General features: G+C 38.6%; 1 protein-coding gene and 1 long non-coding RNA gene across 4 annotated transcripts in view; one reads left to right on the forward strand and one right to left on the reverse strand.

Annotated features, from left to right (window-relative positions):
* Positions 1 to 10,987, forward strand: part of LOC149186458 (uncharacterized) — a 267,455-nt gene extending 256,468 nt beyond the window's left edge. For 2 of the 3 annotated variants that reach the window (XR_016255696.1, XR_016255695.1), the window contains 2 exons: positions 10,084 to 10,220; positions 10,324 to 10,987. This is a non-coding gene — a long non-coding RNA (uncharacterized LOC149186458). The remainder of the gene's footprint in view (positions 1 to 10,083; positions 10,221 to 10,323) is intronic. The other variant, XR_016255697.1, reaches the window with a different exon arrangement.
* A 7,672-nt stretch (positions 10,988 to 18,659) lies between these two features.
* On the reverse strand, positions 18,660 to 21,562 carry LOC149186459 (putative receptor protein kinase ZmPK1). Its single transcript, XM_089411005.1, has one exon. The coding sequence runs from the start codon at positions 21,505 to 21,507 to the stop codon at positions 18,805 to 18,807; it is 2,703 nt and encodes a 900-aa protein (XP_089267131.1). The 5' UTR covers positions 21,508 to 21,562; the 3' UTR covers positions 18,660 to 18,804.
* Between the last annotated feature and the right edge of the window lie 992 nt (positions 21,563 to 22,554).

Consider the following 22,554-nt stretch of genomic DNA (forward strand, 5'->3'; position numbering starts at 1 on the left):
AGTGTGGTATAGCACGACAGAAAACTACTCCATATACACCTCAGCAAAATGGAGTTGCAGAAAGAATGAACAAGACGTTGATGGAAAGGGCAAGAAGCATTCTCAGTGGTGTCGGGTTAGGACAAGAATTCTGGGCAGAGGCGGTGGAGAGAGCATGTTACCTGGTCAACAGATCACCTTCATCAGCGTTGGAGGATAAGACTCCACAAGAGGTATGGACTGGTAAGAAACCCTCCCTTTCACATCTAAGGTATTTGGATGTGATGCATATGTACATGTTCCAAAGGAGAAACGAACCAAGTTGGATAGCAAATCTGAAAAATGCATCTTTATTGGGTATAAGAATGGTTTAAAGGGTTATAAGCTTTGGAACCCAGCAACAAGGAAGGTTGTGTACAACCGAGATGTGGTGTTCAGAGAGGTGAAAGATGTTATTAAACATGAAGTCCAACCAAAGGAACCTGAGAAGATAGAATTTGAGCTAAAGGAGGAAGAATCAGACTTTACAACAGAGGAGGAATCAGAAGATGAAGAGCCACAAACTCCGGGTGTAAAAAGATCAGTTCAAGAAAGAAGGTAGCCAGAAAGGTATAGTCCATCTGCTTTCAGTTCAAATTTTTCTTTATCTATTACTGATGATGATCCTAGAACTGTGAAGGAAGTAGTAGATTCAGAGGATGAAAAACTCTGGAAAGAGGCCATGGTTGATGAAATGGCATCTTGGCACAAAAATGAGGCTTGGGATCTGGTGGAGTTGCCGGATGGAAGGAAACCCATTGGCAGCGAATAGCTGTTCAAGAAGAAGACAAATGCAAAAGGAAAGGTGGAGAAATACAAAGCTCGGTTGGTAGCAAAAGGTTATTCCCAGGTGTCGGGAATTGATTTTGGTGATATTTTTTCTCCTATTGCCAAGGTAACTGCTATTAGGTTACTTTTATTTGTTGCTGCTGCTTTTGATTTTGAGGTAGAACAGATGGATGTGAAGACAACATTTCTTCACGGGGATCTGGAAGAGGAGATCTACATGAAGCAACTTGAAGGCTTTGCAGTGAAGGGTAAGAAAGAACTGGTATGCAAGTTAAAGATGTCTCTTTATGGGTTAAAACAATCACCAAGGATGTGGTATCAGAAATTTGATACATTTATACGGGGACTTGGCTTCACTAGAAGCAAAGCAGATCATTATGTGTATTTTAAATTAATTGGTGACCGTGTTATTTATCTGGTCTTGTATGTCGATGATATGTCCTCCAAATTCGACATGAAAGATCTTGGTGTTGCAAACTATATTTTGGGCATGGAAATTAAAAGAGATCGGGCAAAGAGGAAGCTCTGGTTAAACCAGAGGAAGTGTGTCGAGACAATACTGCAGAGGTTTAATATGCAGGATAAGGTGAAGGTTCCTATTCCTGTAGGTGTAAAATTATCTGCTGAACAGTGTCCCAAGACACAAGAAGAGGAGGAGGATGTCTCGTGTTCCATATGCAAGTGCAGTTGGTAGCCTGATGTATGCAATGGTCTGTACTAGACCAGACATTGCACATGCAGTGGGAGTATTGAGCAGGTTTATGTCAAAACCAAGGAAGGAGCACTGGACAGCAGTGAAGCGGGTTTTCAGGTATTGGCATGGCACTAGTGATTATGGTTTGTGCTACCAAGGAAGACCAGGATTGGACAGAGTGTTGGATATTCGTGGCTTTGTTGATGCAGACTGGGCTGGAGATCTGGATCAGAGAAGATCTACAAGTGGGTATGTGTTTAACCTATTTGGAGGTGCAGTGAGTTGGATGAGTAAGAAACAATCTGTAGTGGCACTATCAACTACAGAGGCAAAATACATGGCAGCCACTCATGCAAGAAAGGAAGCAGTTTGGTTGCAGAGATTGTGTTCAAGTATGGGGTTAGTACAGGGAGCTATAAAGATAGACTGTGACAGCGAAAGTGCAATTTTCTTGGCAAAGAACCCTGCTTACCATTCAAAGACAAAGCACATTGATGTTCAGTATCACTTTGTGAGGGATATGATAGAAGACAAAAAGGTGTTGCTGGTAAAGGTGGACACTTTGAAGAATACTACAGATGCATTGAAAAAATCTGTGAGCTCTGAGAAGTTCTCTTGGTGTAGACAAACAATGGGCATTTCAGGGCTGGAAAAATGACTAAGCTCTCCTGTGGCCCCCTGTGGAAAGAAAACAAGAAGTGGGAGAATGTTGGGTTGTGTTATATTCTTTCCACGACTAACCTACGTAGTGAACCGGGGGGTTAGAGGGGGGGGGGGGGGGGGGGGCGCAGCCCCCCCTTCGTTGCACCGATTACATAGTGGGGGGGTCACAGGGCGGTTTGAGGGGGGCGGGTAGCCCCCTCTACTGGGTCCGGGGCATCGCATCGGGAAAATTTTTTTTTGGACCCTACCTATGGTTGGGCGAACCTACCTATGGTTTTTCGTTCCATGGTTTTGGACGCGATGGTTTTCGGTCCATAGTATTGGATGCTTCGACATGTATAAATATGTATTGTAACATTGAAAAGAATATAATGAAAAATCAAGCTGGTAGTCCCGGTTTTGGGATCCAGTGGGAAAATCTCTGTGTATATGTGTTTTATGTGTTATGCTCTCGCATTGTTTATTTTCGTGTTTTAGAATTTGTATGCAGGTAATTTCTGTACGGGGTTAAAACCTACAATATAAATAGAGGGGAGATCATTTGTAACATTCATCATCACATCACTTGGAATTTTGACCTTCTTGTTGTTGAAGAATCTAGGGCAATTGGATATAATAGGATTCTTCTAGACATGATAACAATTTGTGAAGAATTTAACTTGTTAGCTTAATATTCTTCTCTTTTTATTAGTGTATGTGTGTTTACTTCATCAAACTGCTACCAAAGCACAAGAAACAAGAACACAAGATGTTGGTTCTCTTCCAGGGCAAAACATCTCTCTCTTAGAGAGGAAAACCCTTTCGTAAATTTCTCTTATTGAAGCTTCTATTGATCAATGCCAAACCCTAGACCCTTGACAAGAATATCCTCCAAGCACAAGTCAAATCCTTCCTTCTTCTTGCACTTCATTTCTTGACACTTCGTCTCCCTTCTTCTGGCACTTTGTTCTTCTTCTGGCAATTGATGATAGTCCTTGATATGTTAGCTCTTAGAAGAGATACTTTATCTTTGATCCATAGTGAGGTCCTTCATTAATGAGGATACCTTCCTTCTCTTGATCAACCGAGCTCCTTCTTGATGTGAGGTTGCAGACTTGATGTGACAGTATTGTAGCCCTAGTTTCTCGCACGTGTGAGAGGTTTCCTGGTGTATTTGACTCTTTTCTCCTCACTTGAGAGAGCCTCTTCTTTGCTTGAGTAGGAGGCCTTATAGACCTATGTTTCTAGCCCAAACAATGAGAGATGAACAACTGTGTTGTTGCTGCTGTAGTGACTGCAGACAACCCTTCTTTCCTCGCACGTGTGACTGCAATTCACCCTAAAACAGTGCTTTAAACTTCGGTTATGTCTCCTCCTTCGCTGCACTAGAGGCTCCTTATACTTGTCTTTCTTCACCCTTTACTCGGCTTCTCTTGCTCGCTAATTTCAGAGGTATGATTGCTTTTCGTTGGAGAAGTGGACAACCTCTATATATAGAGGTATGTCCCTCCTTTAGGCCGACTTGAGGTCGACTAGGAGACTGTAGGCCGACTTGACTTTTCTTCTTCGGAATTAATTATTTTGGTGATGTCATTGCATGGAGGACTTGTGACTTTTCTTGGAGGTATTCTTTTGACTCTTATACAAATATATACATGGTGTAACATGCCCTTAAGGGTCTTCAACATTTTCTTTTGACTCTACCTATAGCACTTTGACATGTGCTAGACCTATTTCAATGAGCAAGAAACTCATTGATAAATATAACAAAAATAATATTTCTTTTCTTTTTTAAATACAAAGATGAAATTACATTTATGAAGACCGAACCTAGTTACACTTTCTTCAAAACTTGTCTTGTGGAGTAATTGGTTTCTATGGATGCATTTTGATATCTGGAGCAAACCATTTGTCTTTGGAGCTATTGTCTTGGATCAATGAATGGAATCTTTTGCATGTTATCTTGTAAGTGAACTTATTGTTGAATATTCATTTTCTCTATGTCTAATGTATGGAATATGTTGAATCTAGGGTTTGCTATTGTGCCCTAATTTCTTGAAAATGTATTGGATGGTATCTAGATGTTGCTATTGCATGCATTACTCATGAATAACATGTGAATGTATTTCTTAGTGGTGAACTTTAATTAGCTCTCGCACAAATCTCCTTAATCCATTGCATAGGTAATCGTTAGGGTTTTTGGTGCTAGGGCATCAAGAATTCAACCTCCTTAGCAACTTTTTGGTCATTTAATCAAATCATAGACTCCATTGTCCCAAAGATCTAGGCATTGGCCTCCTATGTTGATGTTTAATCTCACTTTTTATCCATAAACTTCTCCCAACCTAATTCAACCACTTTAAGGCCAAGCTCTCAAACTAGAACTTAGTGCGAATTTCTAGGCAACGGTGATTTTTGGGATTGGAGAGTCTAAATGTCAAGGGCATGAATGGTTGTCTCAAAATCAATCCTCTTGGTAGGCATTCACATCTATTTTATCCATAAGTTTCCTTGCCCTAGTTGTTTGCCCATAGGTAAACCCTAGCTTGTTGTTGCTTCAACTTAGGGGCTTGTTTGAGGGTTTCATGTGCCTTGATCTCGCTAATATACATTGTTAGAAACCCTTTCTCCTTGTCTTGACCTATGGCCATCCCAACACTCAACCTACTAATCAAGCCCTCGGTCTTGTGCCTCATCTAATAGGCCTCAATCAAGAAAGCTAATTGCCTCCAATTGGAGCCTTGAGCCTAAATTGTGACTTTCTTGTAGAAGGTTCCATTGTGTCACCTTGTACCTCCACCTTAGAATACCCATTAGGCGACCTTCTCACATACCGAGACTCCTCCCATTGATGAAAGTCCGTAAAGAGCAGGGGGTTTTCGCTGTGGTGATAGTGGCCCATCACCCCATTGTTGTCACTTGGTCTAGTGTTAGCCTTGTAGGGTGCCCCTCTTCAAGCCCTGCTAAATTTTGCGACAACATCCCCAATGCAGATGCTATAATGGCATTTCTTACTTTTCAAACTAATGTATTTATAGTGGCATTTCTTACTTTTCAAACTAATGTATTTGCAACTGACAGTTTGAGAAGCAATAAAGTTTCTTTATGTTTTTTAATCATAGTCTTCAGGATTATTTGTTGGCCACTTTTCCTATCTAAGATGATTTGTTTAAAATCTAGGAACTTGCTAATGGTCAGTAATGGCTCTATAAACTATAATTATTTATGGTCAATTTTTCAGAGGACAGAAGGATTAAATGATGCAAACTGGTCATTCTTAAGATAAATGATTAAATATGAATATTACAATGTAACAAGGCTTATCAAACCTCTGCAATATGGTTTTATTTCACAACTAGCTAGAAGAGGTTAATGGTAGGAAACAGATCTTACTTCTTTCACCAAGCAGTTATAGATCAAACTCAAAGACCGTGATGGTGGACTCTTGATGAGCTTTCTTTCAGAACTTTCAAGCACAAGATTGTTCATATGTTCATGTTTCAATCAATTAAAACTTCATTAGAAGACAAAATTGAGACAGGTTACACAAGTTCATGACCAACCATCAACTTGAATAATACAAAAAAATTAACAATGTGCCAGTTTTTCTAGTTCACCTTTTGTTTGGGTGGACTTTAATGATATTCAATGGCCCATTTGATCATGAAAGAAAAAAGTGTTTTGCCACACCTAAATGTTACACTGACTAGATTACTTGTAAAATAACATAGATAGAATCATAGAAGTCAAACTAAAAGACAATGATGTTCACTTTCCTGAATGCAGGTCAGGTAAGATATTGAAAAAAGAAAATCGAAATCAACATCTTCACCCTGATTTTCATATCTATGCTGGCAAAATTTTGGTGACCCAGCAGAATATTGAGTGCCTCCCTGTTTCCCATAGGTGCAACTACATAAGTGTTTCTGATGCCATTGTTTGCATGGTCTGATAGGATGGCATCACTTCACTCTGGATAGGGTCATCCTTGATTGTTTAGAGGGCCATGATCATGATGGCCTCACAGTTCTATTACTAGGATCAGATCAAGGAGACTATCATCTCCCACAACATTATGAAAGATGGCCTTGGCATGCACATCACAACTAGCTTCAGTGCAGGTTGTGGTTGTTGTGGCTTCAAATCCTGTGGATGTCTCGCCACTTGAGACTGACTCCTCTATCTTTGGTAGCTCCATTCAGTGTTTTACAACCAGGCCGAGTCAACTTGGAAACGGCCGGGTCAAACCGAGCCATTAAAAAAAATTGCGACCAGGCCAGCAAACCGGCTCGGTTGACCGAGTCAACTATGACTCGGCCTAGTCATCCAATGACCAGGCCGAGTCATAGTTGACTAGGTCAACCAGGCCGAGTCCGTATTGACCAGGCCGAGTCATAGTTGACTAGGTCAACCAGGCCGAGTCCGTATTGACCAGGCCGAGTCAATGAAAACTGGCTGGGCAGGCATAAAAGACATAAAAAAAATTCATTTTTTTGGTATTTTTCAAATGTTTAATGGAGTTTAAGGATTCCAAACTGTTTAATGCAGTTTAAGTCACATATGTTTTAATATGGAATCGAAATCTGCCATATATCTATTATCACTGTTGACTATTCAAGTGTGAAGGGAGCTGAGTTTTGCTGTATGTGTTTCCTCATTCCACAATTATTTCAGATCGTGTCCATTGTTGGAGTGACATGGTTATGCACTGATTTTCTGAGCTGAAGAGTGAAAGGGCTGATATCACTATCATTGTTGAAGATACCAGTGGTCAATCCCTTTGAAATAAGCCCAGGTTCTTCATATCTGTTTAATGTACAGATCTTATAACTTCAGACACCTTCGGATTGTTAACATTCATAACATTATTGATGCCTAATCAAGTTGAAAAACGTTTGTTCTAACAATCTGTTTACTGGTAATTGTCGAAATTTTGGAATTCAGGAACTCAGAAAATTCCACCTCTTTCCCATAATTTCCCTGAATCTTAACCTTAAGAATTTTCAGTCTTGGGGCTGCACTATGAAATAGGAAAAAAAACAGTCAAAACAGCAGACACTATTCCATTTCTTAACAACCCCAATTAGCAAGGCAATCAAGAGAAAATACATCAAGTGTATGCCAACATGTATCAGCACTATAAGGCATTCTTATCATGCATAAAACAGATCTGAAAATCACTTCATGGCTGCAGAAATAACAGCAGTAAATCTGCCCTATATTTGCCAAGATTAACGTTAAATGATAAATCATATATATCAGTCTAGACTCTATATATAAGGTATCGTCCAAATTACAATTGAAATGTCAAACGATGCCCTGGATGAGGGCCTACTCTTGCACTCAACAGAATACCTAAGAGACTCAAAGTTACAAAACAAATTAATGCAAAAAGGACCTAAACAGTACTATGCTGCTGGTTATAAGGCCTAAAATCTGCAGTTAATATAACTTTTCCTCAAGCCCTACTACACATGTCCGAGTCCTAAACACTTTACTTGAGTCTTGACTCCTCAGTGCAAATGATTATCCACAGTCAAGCATAAGTCCTTTAGTTCATTGTTAGTGGATGTCGAGTTCTTTGGAGCAGGTTTGTAATAAAATTCTGGGTGTGCAATTGAAAAGGAATCCCAACCGAATCACAAGGGAAAAAGGAAGAGAACAGATCTTAAGGATAAAAATTTAAAATAACCCTAGACTCAAGGTAAAACAACACCAACGGATCAAAAATACAATAAAGTTCTGAAATTATACTCAAAGAATTACCCAAACAAATTCCATTGGAAATTTGGAACACACAAAGGAATACAAATTGAAACCCTTACCTTGACACCTAGAGCTACTGTATATTTTTTTCACTGTTCTGATGATGATGATCCAGACTCCAGAGATTGGTCGAGATGATCTTGGCTCCTCTGGCAGTAGCTACTAGCCAGTAGTAGTGTAGCTGCTAGCAGTGCTGCAGTAGTACTAGTATTGGAGTCTGGTCACCATCACAGTTTACTTTTGTTGTAGAGGCCATTTCTAGCCTCCTTGGTTATCTGTATTTTGTTTTGAGTCTTTGATCATGTATGACAATTGACTATGTATTGCCATTGGGTACCATTTTGATATAATGGATTGGTTCATGAGCCTACTTTGATCATATGTTGTCTTCCATCTATATTATAATGCTGTGTGTTTGGACTTTGGAAACATGAATGAAAATCTTTAAAATTATGTTTAAAATATTTAAAATTATGTTTTTTTATAAAAAAATAAATATTTAATGTATTTTTTACAACGACCGAGTCATTGAAATCGACTAGGCCGAGTCATTACCGAGTCGGAGTCGGAGTCGGAGTCGATCCTCGGCCGAGTCGGAGTCGTAAAACACTGGAGCCTCCATTACACTTACAGGGCCTGCTGCCTTCACTTGTAAAAACGTGGCTCTCTCTTAGTCAACACACTACTCCATTGACGGAAAGCAGCTTGTACTCAAACAGTGGCTCAAATCCCTCTCACACAACAAAGGATTTCAAAATAGAGAGGAAGGAATTGGCCGAAGAAGAAGCTGGTGGCCAAGAGATTGGCTTACCACATATGAGATAAATCAGAAAACAACACAACAATTGAATTCACCAGCGCCAGTGATTACATTGCATTATCTTCAATATATAATTAGATGACACCTCTAACAAGCTACTATTCTTGCGTTACTAGTAGATAGAACTACAACCGAATATCTTGGATACAGTAGGAATCTGTTGTCATTATTTAGCTTCTTATCTTATTAATCTAATGTTATAGTCTTCGCAACACAGTAGGCCATTAGCTATATTATCCTACTTCTGTGATGAAAATTCCTACCCATGTTAGTTTACCTGTCGTCAGAATGCCCAGTGATGTTAGCTTGTGTTTAAAATGCCCAACATAGAACTGATACACTGTTAAGGCATGTGGAAGCACCTTCAAAATCTCTTTGTTAACTTCCATTTATTGGTTTTGGAAGATTCTCTGGGCAACCGTATGGTCTGACAATCCCACATTCGACAAAAACATTGCTCTAGCAACCTCTTATTGTTTGAGGCAACACATCTAAACTACAAAATCCACATTCACATAATTTTACATGTGTCAGTGTTGAACATATAATTATTCTGCAACTTTCAAAGTTGCCATGGAGGAAACTATTTTTACTTATATATTTGAATAAGTGATCCAGCTTTAGAAGCAGACAACATTAAGGTGTTGACATCAGATTGACATGTATAGACGCTATTTATCCTTTAGTATAGTCCTTTCTCGTTTAAGGCTCTGTTATCATTGATCAGCGTGCATTAATGTTATTGATTTGTTCTTATTGTTTTAATGCTTTCTTTATGCCATTCTCTGAGCCCACCATTTGTAAATTTCTAATTATGACTGTTGATATGGCAAGCCTGTAGAAGTTACTTTGGATACAATACTTTGCATCATGGATTTTTTGCTTCATGTTTGATAGCTTGTATAGACAGGGAAAGTTGTATTTTTCCTTCTCAAGTCCTACTACTATTGCATTCTTAAAAGTTAATATTGAGTTGTTGACCTGCATTGGCCCTGGCTTCATAGCTAAAAAGTTTAAAATATGATTTCTATGGTTGGTCTTTGTCGTTGCTAAACTGTTGCATATTATATCCTTGTTTTGCCCTTTTTTAATTTGAATCCTTCTATGAGATTGGATAGAATCTTGTTTTATTTTTTTAATGGATAATGATTTGCATGGTCCTTACATTGGCGTTGCTTGTATTTTGTTTTAGTAGGTAGAAAATATAATTACTTTTAAATCGACAAGTTTTTACGATTATTGGTTGGATTACAATTTCAGTTCCTAAGGCAAGCTGATCTTCTCTTGGTGAAATTATCCCAATCGATACAATGACCATCACTGATTATCATTTTCCTTTTTTATAATCTTGTAGATGGACGAGAGCTGTTTGTTATTTACACGGTAAAGTGAGAAGAGAACAATTGCCATGAGGTTAATGCATTTAATATTATATCATTCCCTTATTTGGGGAGGTTACAGATAGTCTTTGGAGTGGGAGTCATCTCCATGGTAAGTGGATCCTCCTCTCTTAGAGATCTGTTAGCTGTTTTCTTGAAGCTATCTATGATCTATGAATTTTATATTTGACTTAAAGTTTGTTGCTTTCTTTAAGTGATATATGAAGTTTGTAGTTGACCGAAGTTCCTGTACACAATAAACATGAGACAAAATCAGAACTGAAGGTGCCGAGTCTGAACATTGTCTCGACTCTCAAGGATATTGTCAACATTACCAGGATCTGATTTATACTGTGAGAGAAGTGCTCTCTCCAGAGACTAAATCAGCGTGTGAAGTGTGTTGATCTTCTCATATATTTGGCAAGTTAGATGTTGATTTCACCAGACTATAATCTGCAAGTGGATGCTTCGTGTGTGCAGTCTTACATGTGAAGAATGAACAGCAGAAGCAAGCTCATAGTTGAATGCCTAATGCAAACCAAGGGGGGCATATCATTTGGAGATGTTTGAGCCTTGCTCCTAATGCCATTAGCATGGATCTGTTCATAGCACAGAGAAAGTTACATCTTTAACCAGCAAGGCAGGGTGCAATCTTTGAAGAAGAAGGCAGCACCTTTTGAGCTGATGGAGGGAGGATTTTGATGATTGCATCGATATGGGAGAGAAAAGATGAGGTTTCCAACAGTACTTCTTCAAACTTTGATACTTATCCATGACAACATGTTTTTAGCAGTTGAAAAGGTTTGGATCTTTGAGAATATCATCATCCTTCTCTTCATCTGAGTTTTTGTAAGCGTTATCATTGGCTTCTAAGATCCATCAGGTAGACATTCTTGAAGTATGTTGAAAATAGAAGAAGTCAGGAACTTAGATAATTGTGGGCATTCTATTAAAGTGGATAGGACTGAAATTTTTGTTCTTCGAGGGTAATCAAGCATTTGATGGTTCAATATCCCCATGGGCCAGCATTATTACTATTGAGAGGTTTTAGAGGCGTACAAGTTAGCTAAACGTTGTCCGTAGTTTGCAAATGGTTTATACACTTTTTCGTTCCATTCATAAACTTGACATCACATTACTGATGGTTTATGTAGTTTGCAAATGGTTTATACACTTTTTCATTCCATTCATAAACTTGACATCAAATTACTGATGGTTTATGCACTTTTTATCAGAAAAGCACATGTATCTATAAATAAAATTAGCATCTAAGAAATAAAATCATCTATTATATTTAATAATGTTAGGAAATAGGTCAATGGTCCAAGACAGAGAGGCAAGCATTTTGCAAGGGCAAGTTTGTCCTTTTATGGATCACCATTTGGGCATTTCACAATTGTGTTTGCAGTTGATTGACAATTGATTTATGATAGGTTTTGCCACCTTCAAAATAAAAACACTAGGAACTGTCATGAGCTGCACAACTCTGCCCCTTTCTCCTAATTTTTAAAGGGTGCTAGCTCAATGGAAGAGCAACTGCGTAACAAGCAGTGGATTGGTGATTCAATTCTGCCATGCCCTGCCATGAAGCAACAAATGATCATTTTATTTTTAAGAAAATAATCTCTATGCTAATTTCACTCAATGGCTAAGCATTTTTTTATACATTGTTTTATATACTCTCTCTAGAGAGACAAAGTGATATTGTCTTTGCAGAGAAAAATGAAATAATCTCTATTCTAATTTCACTCAATGGCTAAGCATTTTTTATACATGGTTTTATATATTCTCTCTAGAGACAAAAGCGGTATTATCTTTGCAGAGAAAAACAAAATAATCTCTATACTAATTTCACTCGTTGTTAATCATTCTTTTATATATTGTCTCTAGAGAGACAAAAGTGATTATCTTTGCAGAGAAAAATATTTGCATGCTATAGTGTCTCTAGAGTGATTACTCGCTAATAAGAACAATGGAGACAATACGCAAGCTTTTTTGGTCTTAATTTGAGACAATTTGGTCATTTATGTCTTAAATATTAGTCTCAAACCGCCCCCTCTATGTAGTAGTGATTTGAAGCTTTTTAACAGTATATTCAATAAAATCTTTCATGATGGTCCCTTGGCCATGCTACTTGATTCACTGAATGAAATCCTTTACTGTTGTTTTCAATGTACTATAGCAACAGGTTGATCAAGAGGGTTATATGATACTAGTTTCAAGTGCTCTTAAGGTTCCTTTGATATACCTGTTTTCAATGTACTATAGCAACAGGTTGATCAAGAGGGTTATATGATACTAGTTTAAAGTGCTCTCAAGGTTCTTTTGATATACCCAAAGGTACGGGGAAGACATAATCCATACCCAGATTCTGGGTAATGCAATACTACTGAAAAAAATGGTACCAAAGGTATGTGGAAGACATAATCCATAGCCAGATTCTGGGTAATGCAGAACTACTTAAAAAAATTGTACCAATAGAGGTGTACAAGCCTGTCCACCTATATTTCCATTTGTATTTCTTTGTGCACGCGCTTTCGTAACCATACTGTTACCTATTGAATGTCAGATTTTGGTGTTTAGAAATATCAAAATACATCTATAGTCTAAATTGTTTTTCTAATAATATGGTGTGCACTGGCATATATATTCAAGTGTTTTGATGATCTACCTTGTTAACTGGGACAAACTTTAGAGCAAGATAGGCAAAACATAATTGACAAAAACAAATAAAACAAAACCAAACTATTAAAACAACCACGATAAGGAAACTTTTAGTGATACCACAAAAAATAATGTCCCTTACCTCTTTGAAGCGGTGACCTCTAATTAATTATCAATTAAATAGAGTTACAGTATAATAGAGGTACAATATTAACTACTTTATCTTCATCAATGCGATTATAACAATAAATTAATGGATTTTTGTTATTAAGTCCAGCTCACAGTTATTAATGACATACTGTATTTACCCAATAGTAGACACCAATTGACAAATGTAACAGACGAGTATAAAATTTAGAAGTAGATAACTCCATTGCTGCTTGTGATAAATCATATTGTTTTTTTTATATGACCAGTTTATGTTCGGCGGCTCAAATATCTTGATTTAATGGCAGAGAAAGAAAGAACACAGCAACAAAATGAGAGAGAGGACCAAGACAAATAAACTGAATATGAATCTATTTTATTCGATGATCATTTTCATTACAAGGTATTCGATTTATTACGTGAACATCTACCGTTATGCTAAACTACCCGTTACATAACTAAAAAATTGGTTACAAAACTGAAGTTCGTTGTCAAACCAACAAACTCCACCTTGACAACAACTTTCCCATTCATCATCTTTCCTGCAAGCCAAGAGAAGCTAAACACCATCGCAACTTCTCTACTGTAACTGGCTTTGTGAATATGTCTGCACAATTTTCTCGTGTGTGGACCTTTTTAAGAGCTACTTTTCCACCATCGATCACATGTCTCAGAAAATGATATCTCACATCAATGTGCTTGGTTCTGCTGTGATAGGCAGGATTCGTGGCCAAGTGAATAGCACTTTGACTGTCACAAAGTACACTCACTTTCTCCTGCGCCCTTCCAATTTCATCGAGCAAACCCTTTAACCAGATTGCTTCTTTACTGGCATCTGAAGCAGCTATATATTCAGCTTCGGTAGTGGACAAAGCAACCGTATCTTGAAGCTTTGACATCCAACTAATGGCTCCACCTGCAAGAGTAAAGACGTAACCTGTAGTAGATCTTTTTTTGTCCAAATCACCTGCATAGTCAGCATCTACATATCCGCAGACTGATCCTTCACTACCATCAAAGACGATGCAATGATCTCTTGTGCCTCTTAGATATCGAAGCACCCATTTCACTGCTTGCCAATGTTCTTTACCTGGATTTGCCATGAATCTGCTGACAACTCCAACTGCATGTGAAATGTCAGGTCTTGTAGATACCATCGCATACATTAAGTTGCCTACTGCATTTGCATATGGTACATGAGACATATACTGCTTTTCTTCATCATCTCTAGGACTCAAAACCGAAGAAAGCTTAAAATGGGAAGCTAAAGGAACATTAACAGGTTTCACATTATTCATAGAGAACTTTTCAAGTACCTTCTCCACATACTTCTGCTGTGACAACCAAAGCTTACCATTTTTCCTGTCTCTGTGTATCTCCATGCCCAAGATATGTTTTGCTGCTCCAAGATCCTTCATATCAAACGCCCTAGAGAGTTGAGCCTTTAACCTGTTGATCTCTTCCATGCTTTTGCTTGCAATAAGCATATCGTCAACATACAAAGCTAAGATAATGAATATGCCATTGAAACTTCTGAAGTACACACAATGATCATACTCACTTCTTATAAAGTTCTGGCTCACCATGAAGGAATCAAACTTCTTGTACCATTGTCTGGGAGACTGCCTCAGACCATACAATGATTTCCTGAGCTTGCAAACTAATCTTCTGCTGCGACCTCGCACAAAACCTTCTGGTTGTTCCATATATATCTCTTCGTTCAAATCACCATGTAGAAAAGCTGTTTTAACATCTAACTGTTCTAACTCAAGATTAAGCAACGCAGTTAGTGCCAACACAGTACGTATAGAAACAAGTTTTACAACTGGAGAAAAAATCTCATGAAAGTCTATACCTTCAACCTGAGAATACCCTTTTGCTACCAGTCTCGCCTTATACCTCTCGATACTACCATCAACTTTCCGTTTCAGCTTGAAGACCCATTTACACCCAACAACACTTCTCCCTCCAGGAAGCTCTACAAGATCCCAGGTATTGTTCTTGGCTAGGGAGTCCATTTCTTCTTCCATAGCCTTTTTCATTTCTCGCTATCTGTATCATCTATCGCTTCCTGATAACAAGACGGTTCCCCATCTTCAGTAACCAAAGAAAAAGATGAAGCAGCAGAATCTTCATACCTTTTGGGAGTTTTCTTCGCCCTTGTAGACCTTCTCAGAGCGACTGGTTGCTGAACTGGTTCAGAAACTTGCTCTGGTTCAGAAGCTTCAACGGCTTCCTTTGTGTCTTCAACACCTTTGTCTCCAGAAGTCTCTCCTTCCTTTCGACAGTCACCGAAAAATCTAGCCTCCAACTGAACTCGTTGACTCGGCGATACCTGTTCCTGTTCAATTCTTTCAACATTTGATTTTAACAAAGAGGATTCATCAAATGTTACATCTCTACTGATAACTATCTTCCGCAATGTAGGATCCCACAACCTATATCCTTTCACTGCATAGTCATACCCAACAAAGACATAACATTTCGACTTTGGATCTAACTTTGAACGCTGATTTTTAGGAATAAGAGAATAAGCATCACAACCAAATATCCTCAAATGAGAATAGTCACAAGACTGACCTGTCCAGACTTTTTCAGGAATTTTACACTCAATCGCTACTGAAGGTGATCTGTTAACCAAATAACAAGCAGTAGATACTGCTTCTGCCCACAACTCCTTTTGCAAGTTAGCATTGCTGATCATGCTTCTGGCTCTTTCCATAAGAGTCCGATTCATACGCTCAGCAACACCATTTTGCTGAGGAGTATAAACAGCAGTTTTGTGTCTAACAATGCCCTCATCCTTACAGTATTGTTCAAATTCAACAGAAGTGAACTCACCGCCATTGTCAGTTCTTAGACATTTAATAGATTTGCCTGTTCTTTTCTCTACCATTACTTTAAATTGTTTAAACACATTGAATACATCAGCTTTCCTTTTTAACAGATAGACCCAAACTTTACGAGAATAATCATCAATGAACGTTACAAAATACAAAGCACCTCCATATGACATAACAGGGGAAGGCCCCCACACATCAGAATGAATGTAGTCTAAAACATCTTTACTATTATGATTACCAACTTTAAATCTCTGTTTACACTGCTTCCCATACACACAATGTTTACAGAAATCTAAATTCAAGGATTTCAGACCGGGAAGAGATTTACGTTTCATCAGTATGTGAAGACCTTTCTCGCTCATATGACCCAAACGCTGATGCCACAGACGAGTACCTGCTTCTTCCTTTTCCGACGCAACCGCTGCTTCACCGACCTGAGTACTTCCTTTTAACCTGTAAAGATTCCCGACCTTCTCTGCCTTCATAACCACAAGGGCACCTTTGAAGACTTTCAAAACGCCATTCTGACCTGTAAACTTATAACCATCTGAATCCAACACTCCCAAAGAGATTAAATTTTTCTTCAAATCAGGCACATGTCTAACACTAGTTAATGTCCTAACTGTGTTATCATACATCTTAATCCTGATATCTCCCATCCCAACAGTCTGACATGACATATTGTTACCCATAAACACAGAACTACCGTTTACATTTTCATACGAAGTAAACCAGTTTCTATGTGGGCACATATGATGCGAAGCACCAGAGTCTAACAGCCAGCTATCAAAACTATGAGAGACATTACATTCAGGTGAAGTTTCATCTATCGTACACAAATCTTCAGCAGATAAAACTTCGTCTACAATACCTGAATCAGCCTGATTCGCTTCGTTCTTCAGGTTTTCGGATTCCTTCCGTTTCCAACAGTCCTTCCTCAAGTGTCCAACTTTATTGCAGTTCCAACATTTTACCTTACACTTTTTGCCCTTCGATTTCGACCTGGAAGACCCTCTTGGTTTGTCTCCTCTTTCCTTTGAGCGTCCTCTAGCGACCATGGCTTCTGATGTTGTTGTATCAGTGCTGGATTTCCTTCGTACCTCTTCAGACAGAAGAGCTCCCACGACTGATTCAAACTTCAAAGAATCAGCAGAGCTGAAGCTGATCGAGGTTACGAAGTGATCCCATGATTCAGGTAGAGAACACAGCAAGGTTATGGCTTTATCTTCTTCCTGTATTTTTACTTCCATATCTGTTAATTGACAAATTAGTGTATTAAAGACATTCAAATGTTCTGCAACGCTTGAACCTTCTTTCATTCGAAGACTGTATAATTGTCGTTTCAGATAAATTCTGTTAGTTAATGATTTTGTCATATAAAGAGTTTCAAGTTTTCCCCACAAACCTGACGCCGTGGTTTCTTCAACGATGTTGAAGAGAACTTCATCCGCTAGACATAGCCGGATGGTACTTAGAGCACGGGCATCCAAGTCCTCCCACTCTGTAGTAGTCATGGTTGTGGGTTTCTTAGTAACCCCATCCAATGCCTTGTGCAACCCTTGTTGCACAAGCAGATCCTTAACCTTCAGTTTCCAAAGAGCAAAATTGCTCTTTCCGGTGAATTTCTCCACCTCGAATCTTGCATTCGACATCTTGGCCATTTTTCCTCCTTCCTAGGGTTTCAGTCTTTTTAAAAAAAAAAACAACTTTCCCAATTCAAAAACAGAAAGTCAGGTTTCAAATCCTTTGATTTCTTGCAAACCCTTTTGTTTTTCTAGTTTCACAACATTCGTGCAAACAACCTTTTCAATCTGCTGTTCTTCCAATAGTTAAAAAAAAACAACAATCCTTTGCAACCTCTGCTGTTTTTTTTTTTTAAATTTCAAACCCTTCTGCTGTTCTACAATATGTGAAAAAAAACAACCACCTTTTCTTTCTCTGCTGTCTTAAACAAAAAATAAATTTCTGAACAAACTTTGTTGCCTGCTAACTTTGCTGCCTGCTATCTTTTTTTAATTTCTGGAAAAAAAAAAAAAATTCTGGACAAACTTTGCTGGCTGCTATCTATTTTTGTTTAATTTCTGCAGACCCTTCTCCTTTTTTTTTTTAAATTTCTGCCCCAAAAAAAACACCCGTCCACAGAAAATTCTGCTAAAACCCAAAAAACCTGCAAACCCAAAATTCTGCAAACCCCTTTTCTTTTAAAAACAAAAAAATTCTTCTTAAAAAAGTACCCGGATTGCAAATGCACAGGCCTCAACGTTTGGGCCGTCCTATCTGGGCAACGCCGCCAGGCCAACTGCCGTCCTCAGGGATCGCCGTCCACAGTGATTCTGCCGTCCTCAGATCTGCTACTAACCACAGAAGAATTACCGCCGTAGCTCCAGCCGATTCTGGTTTACACGCTGCACAATCCGCCTTCAACGCTTCAGGCCTCCCAACGCTCCACAGGGCACAGGCACAGGTTCTAGCTCCAGCCGTCCTCAGGAATAATTTCGTCCAGGCTCTGATACCACTTCTTGATTTAATGGCAGAGAAAGAAAGAACACAGCAACAAAATGAGAGAGAGGACCAAGACAAATAAACTGAATATGAATCTATTTTATTCGATGATCATTTTCATTACAAGGTATTCGATTTATTACGTGAACATCTACCGTTATGCTAAACTACCCGTTACATAACTAAAAATTTGGTTACAAAACTGAAGTTCGTTGTCAAACCAACAAAATAGTCAGTCAAATAATACGTTTAAGTGCCTGACATAAATTTCTGGAGGTATCAAATCTCCTCACGTATAGATATAGTACGTAGCTGTAGGTGCCAACAAATTAAATTTCCCGTCTTGAAGCGGAAATACGAATAATAGAAATGACACCAATGGACAAATGAACGGACTAGTATAGAATTTAGACCAGTATATATTAAACGGATCAAATAGTCAAATAACACATAAATGCAATTGCCTGGCACATAAATTTCCCGTGGGATAAAATCGCCTCTCCCTTATACATACAGTACTTAGCTGTAAGTGCCTACAAATTAAATTTCTTGCTCGGAAAAACAAAAAGGGGGCACTTCTATGTGATCATATTCCTTCCTATCGGCGCCAAATAACCTGTCGAAGAAATCGGGCCTATTAGGTTGGGGAACATCGAGGGTTCCTTGCAGCATTTTAGCAACCTTTCCCATGGAAGGCCTGTCATGTGGTCGGCTCTGAAGGCACCAAAACGCTGTCTTTACCGTTCTTTCAATTGCTTCCAACTGAAAGGGATCATCCCGTACTCCACTTACAATGCTTTTGTCTACGATGTTCTCGACATTCCCGCCTAAAACCAGCCACTCAAAAGCCTTGTCCGGAAAGAAACATCCATCGCCCTCCACAGTTGACTGACTGAAGAATGGATTCTTCCTTCCGCTTACAAGCTGCAGAAGCACAATACCAAAACTGTATACATCTACCTTTGCAGTAATAGGCTGGTTGTCCCGCATCCAGTATTCTGGTGCCAGATATCCACGAGTTCCTCTGATGTTCGACACTTTCAGACTGCGTTCTCTCTCGACCAGCTTTGCCAGGCCAAAATCAGAGATCTTGGGACAAAAGGCCTCGTCCAGCAGTATGTTCTCTGGTTTGATATCGCGATGGAGAACCCATTCCAAGCACTCTTCGTGCAGGTAGGCTATGGCTCGGGCTGCCCCTACTGCTATTCGATATCGTCTGCTCCAATCCAACACAACTCTTTCGTTCTGGTTACTAAACAAATGTTTGTCTAATGACCCATTTGGTATATACTCGTACACAAGCAGTCTGTGTTCACCTTCTGTACAGAAACCCCACATACGAACAAGGTTGAGATGATGGATTCTCCCTATGATTGTCACCTCTGCCCAGAACTGCCTTTCCCTTTGAGATACCCCTTGGAGCTTCTTCACTGCAATCTGTCTCTGATCGGGCAGAACACCTTTGTACACAGTCCCGAATCCTCCTCTGCCCACTTCACTGCTGAAATTATTAGTGGCAGCTTTCAGCTCCGCGTATGTGAATCTCGTTGGTCCCCCGCCTGAAAGATTAAGCAGAATATCCAAGTTGAATATTCCGGCGTTGTCTCTATATTTGGAGTACAGCCTCAGAAAAGTCCAGAAAGCCAAAACTCCACAGAAAAGCTCTATGCCAAATACTGAGCAGATTATTATAAGATTCCGTGTTGTGTGATCGGAATCGTTTGGTGGAAACGGCAGACTGAAACCAGCATCGCAAACATTTTCCTCCACAGAGAGCATACCCGTGTATGGATTTTCATTTGAGACATTTTTCTCTTTTGCAGACAGCTTCAAGTACGTTCGCGTTTCCGAATCTGGAGACCAATATCCGTTCAGTAACCTGTTCAAATAGTGGACGCAGTATCCGCTGCCGTCTAATTTGTGTGAGAAACCCAGACATTCGCAATTGTTCAAACAAGCCGACATACAGTCATCCAATCTCACAACTTTCTTGTTTGTTTGATTCCCTCCAGTGAATTTAACATAATCCAACGGGATGAATTGATAATCGACACTTCGATAATAATTAGAACCGCATAAAGGCTGGGGAAATTCAACAATTCTCTGGCAGCTGCGAGCATCAATACTATTTCGATTGAAACCTGGTGGACATTGGCATACTGGTGCACTGTCGTTCAATTCGGGGGTCTTGCAGATAGCGTTGTCTCCACAAGTGCCGTGAATTTGACAACGCTCTTGCATTGCTTCCCACACTACTTCCCAAGAAGAAGAAGAGTTCCCCTTCCAGCTGTAAATTCTGAGATTTCCATCAACGTCTAAAGTTAATCTTCTTAAAGCCGGATCCCCACTGTCTGATGCCATCAAAATCTTGGTGCTTGAACTCATAAGATTCCCATTTTCGCTTAAACTTAGGTACCCATCAACGCCCAGACTAATTGCTTCATTATTATAGGCTGAAGACCAATAAAAATCAAGCTGATCTGATCTTAATTCGTTCCTGTTATAATACAAGGAGGGCGTTTGCGTGTTGCTCTGAGAAGCAGAGAAGATATAGTCACCTAAGGCGTAGGTGCTATCATTTCTCCTCGACACCAATCTACCGTTCAAGTAGAAATTCTGTGTTGGAAGAAGAGTAAACGTGGGAAACTCAAAGCTCTGCCAAACATGGTTCTTGTTGCTTGCATTGAACACCAAATTCCCCGACTCGAGCAAAACCATGTCCACTCGAGCATTGGAAGCCTGGATCGTCGCATTCCATACAACTTGGCCATCAGAATCAGATATTGTGAGAATTCCATTCTTCAGGGACAAGGAAGAATTGTAGCCTACAAGACGATTTCTATTAGCCATCCATGCCACGGTTAGCTGAGGGTCGTGGGCATACCAGACAGCAAAAGCATAATTATTTGGAGAAACATTATAGAAACCGGCACTGAATGTCCCATTTGGAGAAACCAAGACTGTGTTATTCCCAGGTGTCCAGACAGATTTTTCCAGCTGAGTAGAGGAGATAACTAATTCACTTTTATGCTGTTGCCCTCCTTCCCCACAAACCACCAAAAACAATAACTGCATTGAAAAAATTGCAAGGAAAATCTGCAACGTAGTGTCCATGGCGCTTGACTTACCACAGTCCAAGCCTTCTCTTCTCAATCCTGATGGAGGCAGAGATGCCCGGTGCAGGATTAGAGGCAAATCAAATTCAATCCATCCTGGCCAAAATAGAGAAATATGCTGCAGCATGCTCTTCAGTTCGCCTCCTATCTCGAACCAGAGTATTTAAGGAGAATAAATAGACAACCTCACGAAAGTTCAGAGAAGGAAAATCGTGGGTCACACCGTGAAGGCGTGGCGTGAGTCACTGCTGAGGAAGAAAAAAAAAAAAAAATTATTATAATGTTGTTTCCAAATTGTTCAGAACATGTTAGGATTGTCAATTGCAATGGATTGGAACGAGGAAAAAAAGAATCTAGAACACTCGTGGAAATATTGGAAAGTGGATAATTATAAGACTTGGAAAATATAAATTGTGAGAGATCCCGGAAATGGACTTTTCAAATGTGGAGCCACATGTTACAAATCCTCATTGCTGTCATCAGCATGATTCATTCATGCGGGGAAATTTCTTAAGCGCGTAGTTGTATATAAATTATATTATATAATGTTAATTTACAAACTAATTAAATAATTTTGCAGGATAGTGCAAGTTAAGCTAAATGTTTAATTATGAAATAAATATATATTATACATAGGGAATCAGAAATATAATTTAGTAATGCAGTATTATTAAAGAATTATTAAGATTATTTGAGTATTTAATTTATATAAATATCTTTTTTAATAATTTTAATAGTTTTCAATTCATAGATATAGATTTTTGAATACAATAACATAAAACTAATAAATAAATATGTATTATAAACGTATATTTAGAAATAAAACATATAATATATGATATATATTTATTTATTATATAGAATGTGAATTTTACTAAATTCATTCATTGAATAGAATGAGTTTATTAAATTTACATGGTTAATTTTTTTGAATATATGTCAAAATTAATAATTTGAAAATCTGGATTTTTAGATTGTAAAATTTGGTTTCAAATATGTTAATATTGGAGATTAAAATTGTAAAATTAGAGTTTAAATATGTAAAACTAAATTTGAAAATGTTAATATTAAAATAGTTTGTATTCTTGAAATCTAATTTTTGAATACAATAACAGAAAGTCAACCAATAAATAAATGTATATTATAAATTTACACTTACAAATAAAACATATAA

The sequence above is a fragment of the Pinus tabuliformis genome, chromosome 3_1 (assembly GCF_031772625.1).
Source record: "Pinus tabuliformis cultivar Carrire ecotype Pingquan chromosome 3_1, CPIR1, whole genome shotgun sequence".
Taxonomy (NCBI): domain Eukaryota; kingdom Viridiplantae; phylum Streptophyta; class Pinopsida; order Pinales; family Pinaceae; genus Pinus; species Pinus tabuliformis.

Coding starts and splice junctions, on each gene's coding strand:
- LOC149186459 (XM_089411005.1), bottom strand. CDS start 21,507: ATGCTGCAGCATATTTCTCTATTTTGGCCAGGATGGATTGAATTTGAT.